Here is a 10,873-nt window from a genome sequence, read left to right on the forward strand (position 1 = left end):
CTGCTGCCCCTGGACTGGGCTCAATCTCCACAACAAGGGCCAGTGTGGCCCCCAGTTGAAGGGGAGGGTGCAGGGTGGTGCTCAGTTCTGAGGGTTCACCCCCACGTGGGGGGAAGGCCTGTGGGGCTCATGGGACTTGTGCTGGGATGCAGCTGGCACCACACAGCAGCTTGTCTGCATCAGGGTGGGAAGGCCACAGCCATGACCTGGTGTCTGTTTCCCCTTTTCTAGGGACTCTGGGGACGTTGCTGCACTTCGAGGGTAAGTGTTTGCTTTGTCCTTATTTCTTGTTTCTGCTTTTATTTCTGGCAAACATCCCACCACACATTCACTCCAAGACTGCCCTGCCAGCCTGACTCTGTCCTCTTGCCAGGTCCCGCAAGTTTAACATCCTGGGGACCAACACCAAGGTGATGAACATGGAGGAGTCAAACAATGGCAGCCTCTCAGCAGAGTTCAAACACCTGGTGGGTACCATGGGCTCCTGGGCTGCTCCTGTACAGCCAGGTGTCCTGGTGGTGCTGCTGCAGCCTGTCCCTCTCTCTGCAGACCCTGAGGGAGCAGCGCTGTGGGAATGGAGGCCGAGCCAACTGTGATGTGAGTGTCAGGGGCCCTGGGAGGGGGCCTGGCCATTGCCAGGGGCAGCTGAGCCTGGAGGGGATGCAGGAGGTCCACCAGCACTGATTGGCACGTTGGCAGCTTGCCAGGCCAGCCCCAGCAGCTGTGCTGGGTCTGGTGGTTGTGTGTTGGGTTCAGGGTGGGTGTTCTGTGGTGCTCATGGTGTGTCCTTCTGCCCCAGGCCTCGCTGATAGTCACTGAGGAGCTGCACCTCATCACTTTTGAGACAGAGGTGTATCACCAGGGGCTGAAGATCGACCTGGAGGTGAGGCTTGGGTCACTGCACTCACCACCGTGGGTCTGGGTGGAGCCCTGGGAGTTGTCTCAACCCATGGTGACATCCTCTCTTTGCAGACCCATTCGCTGCCTGTGGTGGTCATCTCCAACATCTGCCAGATGCCCAATGCCTGGGCATCCATCCTGTGGTACAACATGCTGACCAACAACCCCAAGGTAGGGCTGGTGTGGGAGTGCAGCAGGGCACGTGTCAGGATGGGGGTGTCACAGTGAGAGAGGGAAACTGAGGCTGGAGAGCAAGGCTGAGGCTGTACCCGGCCCTCCTCCTGCCCCATGTGCCACTCAGGGCTGTGTGTTCCCTCGTGCAGAACGTGAACTTCTTCACCAAGCCCCCCATTGGGACCTGGGACCAGGTGGCAGAGGTGCTGAGCTGGCAGTTCTCCTCCACCACCAAGCGCGGGCTCAGCATCGAGCAGCTGACCACGCTGGCAGAGAAACTGCTGGGTAAGAGTGGCCTGACGTGCCAGGGTGTCCTGCCCATCCCTTTGTCCCCTGGTGTGATTCCCCACCTGTACATGTCAGCCAAGAGGGAGGTCCTGTGTTTTGGCCTGAGTCATTTTCAGGTGCTTGGTTTTCTCCCAAATGGCACAAACCCTGGAAGTGGTGTCTTTGGAAGGACAGCTCTATTTAAATGGTTGTGTTCTTTTTTTTCTCTTCCAGGACCAGGTGTGAATTACTCTGGCTGTCAGATCACTTGGGCCAAGTTCTGCAAGGTAGAATTTCCTCTCTTCCCTGAGCACCTTTCCTTGGCTGTTCCCTCCTTCCAAGCTGTGCTAGCAGCCTCTCTGCCTTTTCCCCAGGAGAACATGGCTGGCAAAGGCTTCTCTTTCTGGGTCTGGCTGGATAACATCATTGACTTGGTGAAGAAGTACATCCTGGCACTGTGGAACGAAGGGTGAGTGCCAGCCCAGAGCCTGAGGTTAGGCTGGGCCTTGGAAGAGTCCCACAGGTTCCACCCTGATGGCGTGGGGTGCCTGTCCATGTGCCAGGTGTGCTGTCCTGGGATACTTTTTGCTGTTTCAGAGTGAAAACTCACCTGGGAACCCATAAAATGTCAGTGGCCAGGCTGAGTTGTGCTGTTGAGCAGAGCTGGCAGGACTTAACATCCTGGAGGAGCTGCTCCTGTGCCCTGACCCCCATTTGTTGTTCTTGCTTCCTCCTGCCCAGGTACATCATGGGCTTCATCAGCAAGGAGCGGGAGCGAGCCATCCTGAGCACCAAGCCCCCAGGGACCTTTCTGCTGCGCTTCAGTGAGAGCAGCAAGGAGGGTGGCATCACCTTCACCTGGGTGGAGAAGGACATCAGTGGTACGAGCTCTACCCTGGGTGCCTGGCTTGACATTCCAGCTTCCAGAGGGGGCTTGGATGCCCTCATAAGCATCTGTCCTTGTCCCAACAAGCTGTTTGTGTGGGTTAGCTTCTGAGCCTGGCTGCCCTTTGCTGGTCTTTGCCTTCTGGGTGTCTGTGCCCACGTGCTGCCCATGGGCACAGTTTTCTATGGCACTGAACACAGTCAGATCGCAGTCCTGCCCTGTGGTCTGCTGTGTGCCCCAGGCCCAGCTTGTTCCTATTGCTCTGGGGGTGTCTGAAGGTGTCTGCCTTTGTTCTGTGCCAAAATTCTCCTTCCTTGCACAGGGAAGACGCAGATCCAGTCGGTGGAGCCTTACACCAAGCAGCAGCTCAACAACATGTCCTTTGCTGAGATCATCATGGGCTACAAGATCATGGATGCCACCAACATCCTGGTGTCCCCTCTGGTGTACCTGTACCCAGATATCCCCAAGGAGGAGGCATTTGGGAAGTACTGCCGCTCTGAGAGCCAGGAACACTCGGAAGCCACGGACTCAGGTAGTCGTTGACTTTCTGTGGCTCCTTTGTCACAGGGAAGCTCTGGCCCAGCCAGGAACCTGTGTCATCCCTGGAGGGCACAGCCACAGTGTGGGACCAGCCATGGGGCAGAGGGTGGGCACTGCCTGTGTTCTGGGGGGCAGAGAGAAGGATTTGTCCTCGGGTGGGTGCTGATGAAGCTTCTCCCTCCTTGCAGGTGCTGCTCCATACCTGAAGACCAAGTTCATCTGTGTCACCCCGTGAGTGTTCCTGGGAGCTGTGCTTGGAGGGTGTTTGTGTGCTGAGCCTTGCTGAAGGGAGAGGTTTCCTTCCTTTCTTTCCACCTCTGTCTGAGCTTTGCTTGGTTCCTGTGGGGTTCCCAGCCTGGGGTGACGGTGGGGCCTGAGCCAGGCTCCGGCTGCTGCCCAAACCACAGCCCCGTTCTTCCCCTCCGGGGCCCCTTTCCTCTGGAGAGCTCTGGGGGCCCCTCAGCGGGTACAGGGGGTGTTAGAGAGCTCTGGCCAGGCCCTCATGTGGAGCTTTCTGTGCTTCTTCTCTCTCGGACAGCACCTCCTTCAGCAACACCATCGACCTGCCCATGTCCCCGCGCACGCTGGACTCGCTCATGCAGTTCGGCAGCAGCAGCGAGGGCGCGGAGAGCAACGCGGGCGGGCAGTTTGGTGAGTCTGGGGGGGCTCCAGGGGGCTCTGGCTGCCAGCCCACACCCAGGGCCCCGTAACCCTGCCTGTGTCTGCCCGCAGAGTCGCTGACCTTCGACATGGAGCTGACCCCAGAGTGCGCGTCCTCGCCCATGTGAGGGGCTGCAGCTCAGCCTTCCCACCTCCAGAGCCTCCCCTGGATTTGTCCCACTCGGCTGCAGCTGCTCCAGGAACTGCTGGGGGCCAGGGTCCCTGCATGGGTCAGGTCCTCACCTCACCCAACAGCGCAGCCCCTCTCTGGGGTGGTGCAGCTCATCTCTGGGGGAGGGGGATGAACCTTTTTCTATTTCCTTCCATAACAGTTTTCTATTATTTTTGCTCATTCAAGTGCCTATTTGCCTCCGATTGCAGCCACAGTTCCTACAAACGCTTCCACAGCCCCGGTCCCGCTGCTGGAAGGTGTTGCCCTGACTGTGCCCGCACCCAAACCCACAAATCTGGAATTGCAGAGGGGATTTGCCATGTGGCAGGGTCTGCCCTGCTGCTCCCAGCACGTCCTAGAGCTTGCAGGGTGCTGGGGTGAGTCCCCTCTCTGCACGCACCTGGCCCTGGTTTTGGCCAGGATGACCAGGACAGGGCTCGGAGCTGCAGGTGGATGTATCCAGGTGCTCCCACCCTGGGCTCAGCAGGCACTGCCCCTGCTGGACTCAGCCTGGGTTTGCTGGGAGCCCAGAGGTTCAGGAGCTGCTTGTGCTTGTCCCCAGCTTCCTGCTTTGGGCACAGTGACCTGGCCAATGCCAGCAGCCCGGGCTCCTTTTGGGATGGCTGGTGTCCCTGGGGTAGGGCAGTGCTGCTACCCAGTAATGGCACCTGTGTGTAAACAGCATTTGCAGCTGTGGCCCATTTTGGGAGCTGGGTGAAGCCACAGGGGCCGTCCTGGCTTCCCTGTGGCCAGGCTGGTGCTGGGAGCATGGTCTTGCTTCCAGCACTGTGCTGAGTTAGACCAGTTGGACCCTGAGGAACTGGGGGAGCCAGCACTGCTGCCAGTGGGGCACCTGGCCTGACCCTGACCCTTTCTTTGTGAGTTGTGAGGGGCCAGGCATGGGGTCTGCAGCTTCATGGGGGCTTCATGTGGCATTTCTGTTGGAGGTTGGCCCTCACAGTTAAGGTGGGAAGGTCAAGAGTTGAAGGGAACAGGTGGATGTGAGGAGAGGAACCTGCTGTGGGGCAATGCAGGACTGACAGGGGTGTTGTGAAGGGCAGTGTCTTGAATTTTGGGGGGTTGGTCCTGCATTTAACAGGACTGGGGGAGCCCTCCTGCCCTTTCCATGCAGTGGGCAAACAGACACGGATGAGCAGTGGAGGGGTGGGGGAGGCAGTGGGAGAGCTGCTCCCTCCGAGTTGCATCACAGCTGATGGCAGGGAACCAGAGGGCAGGGGGAGGATCCCCATGGCTGCGGGGTCTGGGCAAGCCCCTCCAAGCTGTGTGGGAGCAGGAGGGGGGTTTGTGGCTGGCCCTGGGGCTGCTCAGGGGCGATGAGGGCCCTTTGCCCCTCTGCTCGCTCACTGCCTCCGGCCGCAGTCCCTGGCAGCATTCAATACTGTAAAAAAATTTTATTTTTTTGTATATTTTATTGCTGTATCTTCAGGCTTTAACTTTCTCCGAAATAAAGGCCCTGAAGCGACGTGCTGTGGGGTGCGAGCTGGGCTCTGCCTGTCCGGCCCGGGGGCGTGGGGCCCCTGCCCCTTCCCGGGGCTGCGGGGCCCTTCCCAGGGCAGCCAGGGGGCAGCGGCCCTGCCCCAGCCCGTGGTTGCTTTCTCTGCCCCAGAGACGCGCCCGGGTCTCCTCCAGTTGTGTAAAGGAAATGCCGGTGCCAGCGTGGGAGGGCACGGCAGCGCTGGGGCCCTGCTCTGGCTGCTCTCAGCCTGGGGCTGCAGAGGGGCCCCTGTGAGTGCTTCTGCCCTGGGGGGTGATGGGCAGGGGGTGCCAGGCTCTGCAAGGCATGGCTTGATGGGTGTGTGAGGCTGGTGACAGTGACACGCTTTGCACACACAGCCCTGGTGGAGCCCACCGCAGCCCTTGCACCCCTAGCCCTCTGCAATACCACGTGGATGTGAGGAACCATGAACAGGATCATTCCAGGGTTTGTGCTCTGATGAGGCCAAGAGGGAGAGATTATTTCTCTGTCAGAGCAGGATTAGGGGGATTGTTCGTGCAGGTCATGTGGAACTGGCCGTGCTGCATCAGTTGAGGCACTGGAGGTGCACTGGAGCCTTCTCTGCCCTCTGTGTGCCCTGGAGCATCCTGCTTAGGGCTGAGCTGACCATGTTCCTGCTTTGGGAACCAGCCCCACTGCATTTCACTGTCAAACCAAGCCAGGGCTCTGCCCAGGCCCCACAAACCCATCCCTGCTCTCAAGGCAGTTGTGTCGGATCATTGCCTGTCTCAGTGGTGCAGCCCAGGTGCTGCAGGTGGGGGGCAGCTCACAAAGGAATGAGGCCCAGACCCCCTTCTCCTGCCCTGGCAGGTACCAGCTCCCCTCTGGCAGCTGCAGGGTGGGGTTGAGAACCCAGGACTAAGGAATTTTCTTACCCATCTGCAACCCCTGGCGTTGCCACAACCAGTTGGTGTCAGGAACGTGGTGTTTCATTCCTGTGCCTGCAGATCAGGGGTTCCTTATCTCCCTGGCCCCACTGCATCCCTGTTGGCACCTGCCCCAGCCCTGAGTGATGGGGTCAAGGGGCCACTGCTCCCACCTCAGAGCTCCTGCTGTCAATGCTCTGGGGAGCAGCAGGCTGGGAACTCCTGGAGCCTGATGGGCAGCAGGAGAAAGTGCCCAGGGAAGGTCCCTGTGCTGGAGAAACCAGCAGCAACTGGGGCAAGGGATACTTGCCAGCATCCTGTCCCCTTCCTCCTGCCCCAGTCAGCCCTGCAGCCCTTGCTCTCTGCCTGTGCTGGGGCAGGAGGTTGTTTGTGGCTCCAAAAGGAGGTCACAGGGTGGCTTTGCTCCTTGCCCAGGCCTGCAGCACAGTGGGGAGGAGTGGGGACAGTGTCTGAGCCAAGCGTGCAAATGGATTAGGGGTTTCCAAATGCAGATAATCCGCTTGGGATGCGTGACGGGCGCAGGGCAGCCCTGTGGGGATGGGCAGCCACCTGCCAGGGCAGCCCTGGGCCAGGGGCACTCCAGAGCAGGGGCTCAGGCAGGGTCCCACTGGTACCTGGGGTGTCTGAGCTGTGCAATAGTGACAGTCCTTGGGAATAAGGCAGCAGACAGGGATTAGAGAGAACACAGTTTATCTGCAGCTCCAGAGCCAAGCAGCTGAATGAGCAGGGCTGCAGTGAGGGGTGGGAGGCAGAGACCCCCCCAGATCTCAGCCCGAGGACCAGCCTAAGGGTCCCCTCTGCCCTCCCAGGTGCTGGGTGGGATCTTCCCACAGCAACACGTGCTGAGCTGCAGAGCACATGGCACTGCTGGCCAAGTCAAGAGCCATCCCAATGCCTGCTTCCAGTGCTCAGAACACAACAGTCAAATAAATATTGCGTCACACTCAGATAAATACACAGCAGAGCAGAGCCAACCAGTGGTGGCTTCCACTGCCACATGTGGCAGAGGTCCGACCCAGAGCTCCAGCACACTGTGATCACCAAAAACACCACCTCCCAGCCATTCCAGGAGGGAAAAACCTGCCCTACAGGTGTCCCATCCTGGCTCACAGTGCAGTGGTGGCACCAGCACCGAGGGCTCTGCTCACCCTGACACGGGGTGAAGGGCCCTGGCCCTGCTGCAGCTGCTGCACCGGGCTGACCTGTGGCAGCACGTTGGTGGCTGGAGCAGCTGGGACTGAGTGGTTACTGTGGCAACCTGAGCTCTGCAAGGGAGAGCAGGGATGCAGGGAGAGCACGGGGATGCATGGGGATGTGCAGGGATGCTGGGATGCACCAGCGTGGGGTGAGGGCCAAGTGCAGCCCTGGTGCTGTGCTGCTGATGCCCCCAGCCAGCCCTGGCACTGGGGTGGGCAGGAGATAATTGTGCCCTTGGTGCCAGCTGGGCTGTGGGTGCCCCCCCGTGCCCCCTCAGGTGCAGAGATACTCACTGAGCTGATGGGGGGTTCTGGTGCCCTCTGCAGACCCAGTCGGGCTCTCACTCTTCTGGCCGTTCCAGTAGCAGAAATTGGGTGTTCTTTCCTAGCAGGAGGAGCTATGGAGTCTTTGCCCAAGCAATGGCACTGCTTGGCTGCTGAGGCCAAGCGTTTGCTGGGTTGTTCCCAGCCCCATCCGAGTGGCTGGAGGCAGAGGTTTCCTGTGGAAATTCCCCTTTGGACAAAATGTCATTTCCGTTTTTTCGCTGGAGCAGATCGTCCCCTCCTCCTGGCACTGGGCACCACCAGGCTGAGCCTGTGCCAGTGACAAACATCTCTGGTGCCCCTGCTTTGCCCTGCCCACGGCTCCAAGTCGTGTGCTGCCCATGGGTGGCCGGGTTCTGGCAGGGTCTGTGCTGCTGCCCTGTCCCCCTCACCGTTCCCAGGCTGCCTCTTGCACCAGCAGCAGGGCTGGAACCCCGCAGGGCCCATCCACACTGGCTCTCCAGTGGGACCTTTGTGGGAAGATGTGAATCTGTGACTAATGTGGGGATTCATCTGTTTCACATTAGCTGGGCTGCATTATCACAACGGGGTTTTGTTTTGAGACCTGGGAGTGTGAGGGATGCAAAGCAGGGATGGGTTGGGGCTGGGCTCCCCCCTGAGAGCTCCTGGTTCCCGGTAAGCAGGAGGGGATGGAGCCGAGGCCGTGTCCTGCCCGCAGGTGACGTGGTTGGGTGTTTGTGCTCTGTCCAAGCCCTCTGCACATCCCGGGAGCAGCGGGGAGCATTGCAGAGGATCCTCGCATACAGGATGTGCCCGGCGGCCAGTAGCCAAAAGCGTCAGGGCCTCTCCAGAGCCGCCTAAATAAATGTTTCCACTCCTGAGTAATAATTAAGACCCTTGAGATGCCACTTAGAGAGAAAGGCCGTTCCGCCTGCACTCTTTGCGCTCCCGCTCCAAGCACAGAGGCAATTTTCTCGGAAATCCATTACGAAGCTCCAGACTCCCTCCGTCCCCGGAATGCGCGGCGTCATTCGGCATCCTGCTGAGCTCATGCGAGGTGCCCGTGCGTCCGGCTGCGGCTCAGCCCGGATCGTGCTCACCTTCCCAGAGGCTTCCGAGACTCTCTGAGGCACAAAGAGAACCGGGGCAGAGCTAAGATCGCTTCGGGGAATCGCTGGGGTGGAGCTGGGGCAGCTCCAGGGGCAGCCTCTCCATCGGTCACTGCTGCAGTCACTGTTCTTCTGCTCTTTTCCTCTGGAAAGGAAGAATTTCTCCTGGTAACATCCACACCAGCCAGCTCAGAGTCTTCCTTGGGACCTGGTGAAAACAAATAGTGATTGGATTGGATTGGATTTTATTGGATTCCATTTGCCCTCTCAGCATGGAGCACTCTCCACTTTCTCTCCCAACACTAATTTATTTTTCCTTTTTTCCCCCCTTTCGTAGCAGAAAGGGGAGGGAGAAAGGAGGGAAATGAGAGGGTGTTTTGTGTTCATCTCCCAGCTCTCCCAAGCATGTGTAGCTGTGCAGGTCTCTGGCACAGGGAGTGCCGTGTCCCTGGGATCCTCCAGCTACCCCTGGATCTGTGGTGCCCAGACAGAGCCCCGGCAGGCACAGACATTGTGTGTGACCTTGATTCTCTGGCCTGAGCAGCCAGTGCCCGCCTGGCTGCCTGCTCCAATGGGTTATGTGGGCCAGGGATTGTGAAAGCTGCATGTCCATGATGCAACTCACCCGAGCAAGAGCGTCCCAGCCGAGCAGGGTGGGCAGGCACCAGGGCCCTGCGCTGCCTTCTCTGCTCCTTTTCTTGTGTCTCATTGAATACAGACAGTGTGGGAGCTGCTGGCTTCACGTTGGCTGCCTGTCCCTGCTTGCCAGGGTCCCAGCTCACCTTTCTGTGAGATCTGGAGTGAGAGGAGCACTGGGAAGTGCAGCCAGGGCTCTGCTGGCAGCGGCTCAGCAGCGATGTATCAGCCTTTGTGCGTGAGATTCTCCCAAGCTGGTGAGCGCAGGCAGCAAAACGTTTGGTGGGAGCTGGGGGCTGTTGGGGCTGGAGTCACTCACTCAGTCATTCACCAAGGCTGCTCCAGGCACGGAGTGGGGCTGGCAAGCTGGAAAGCACCGTTTTGTGGCTGGTGTTTGCATGGAGCAGGTGCTGGGCTGGTGCCTGCCCAGCCCACAGGTATTTATCTCTTGGAAGTGTGGAGCTGGATGAGGCTCCTGTGTGAGTAGCCCGAGCTGGAGCTGGAGGACTTTAGCACAAGAGCACAAAAGCAGTAGAGAGGTGGGAACTTGGGGCTGTGCTCTGACACAGTGGCCAAGTGATTTGCTGGTGCATCAGCTGCCTGATAGAGATCCTGTGCCAGCGCTGGCACAAGGACAGACGAGCCCCTCCTCCCTGGATTCCCACTGGGGACGGGTCACCCCTGCTCCTACCAGCCCAGAGCAGGAGAGGGACCTGCGTTTGCTGAATTTCCCTCCGGAGTTTTTTCAGGCCACAGAAGACATAATTCTGTCTATCTTACATGAGCTGGTAGCGAAAGTGAAAGCCCAGGAGATCCCATGCGGTGGGTGCAAGCGCTGGGGCAGAACGAGCACACCCAGTATTGCTTCCTGCCGCCACCTCTGCCCATCACCACACGGCAGCCGCACCCCGGGCTGCCCGTCACCAGGGTACCCCCTGCCCTGGGGTGCCAGTGCTGCCACGAGGAGTCTGCTGCGCCTGCCAGCTGTGCAAGAGCTCCTCAGGATGGTTTTCTTATGGCTGCTGTTAACTTTCCCTGTTTGAGCAACTGCAGAGGAGCTGGCAGTGCCTTGGGTCCCCTCACAGCTCTCAGGGGATGTGGCAGCTTGGGAGAAGGGGATGCAGCGTCCTGTCTCAGCAGGTGCCTGAGGCTGTGGCAGCACTGGGGATCTTGGCCATGCACGTAGCTGCAAAGTGTCAGCCCAGGCCTCTGGTGGGAACGAGCACCGTGCAGCCAGGGCTGCTTCACACAGAGGGCCCGGTGTCAGCACAAGGCAGCCCTGAAGCCACGTCTGTGGCCACCTGGTACTGACTTGGTCACTCCTGCTCCCAGAACCAAGGCTTGGTGCTGCTTTGGGCTCCCCTGGTGCTTACTGCCAAGTTCTGGTGCTGGTTTGTGTCCTGCCAGAGCTGCTGGCGTTGAAGCCTGAAGCTGTTTTGGATTCTAGTGCTAGAGCCACTACTCACTTATGACACCCTGTGCCATTACCTGGTGCTGGTGGCATTAACCTGCGCTGGTGCCCGGTACCGTCACTCAGCGCCACTGCCTGATGCCATTATCCTGTGCCCGGTACCGGCCCCGTTACCCGGTGCCCGGTGCCGTCACTCAGTGCCATTATTACCTGGTGCTGTTGCCCAGTGCC

General features: G+C 59.4%; 1 protein-coding gene across 2 annotated transcripts in view; it reads left to right on the plus strand.

Moving 5' to 3' along the window:
- The window catches only part of STAT3 (signal transducer and activator of transcription 3), a 10,235-nt gene extending 5,150 nt beyond the window's left edge, over nt 1-5,085 (plus strand). Inside the window, exons 11-23 of one of the 2 annotated variants that reach the window (XM_005429585.3) lie at nt 232-261; nt 374-467; nt 550-597; nt 800-883; nt 973-1,071; nt 1,224-1,359; nt 1,576-1,628; nt 1,716-1,810; nt 2,083-2,222; nt 2,550-2,762; nt 2,959-3,001; nt 3,309-3,421; nt 3,503-5,085. In XM_005429585.3, coding sequence (XP_005429642.1) covers nt 232-261; nt 374-467; nt 550-597; nt 800-883; nt 973-1,071; nt 1,224-1,359; nt 1,576-1,628; nt 1,716-1,810; nt 2,083-2,222; nt 2,550-2,762; nt 2,959-3,001; nt 3,309-3,421; nt 3,503-3,558 — 1,204 coding nt within the window. In that variant the 3' untranslated portion in view covers nt 3,559-5,085. Of the gene's footprint in view, nt 1-231; nt 262-373; nt 468-549; nt 598-799; nt 884-972; nt 1,072-1,223; nt 1,360-1,575; nt 1,629-1,715; nt 1,811-2,082; nt 2,223-2,549; nt 2,766-2,958; nt 3,002-3,308; nt 3,422-3,502 lie in introns of both variants that reach the window. The other variant, XM_005429584.2, reaches the window with a different exon arrangement.
- Nucleotides 5,086-10,873: the final 5,788 nt, after the last annotated feature.

Source organism: Geospiza fortis, unplaced genomic scaffold (assembly GCF_000277835.1).
Source record: "Geospiza fortis unplaced genomic scaffold, GeoFor_1.0 scaffold324, whole genome shotgun sequence".
Classification (NCBI taxonomy): Eukaryota; Metazoa; Chordata; class Aves; order Passeriformes; family Thraupidae; genus Geospiza; species Geospiza fortis.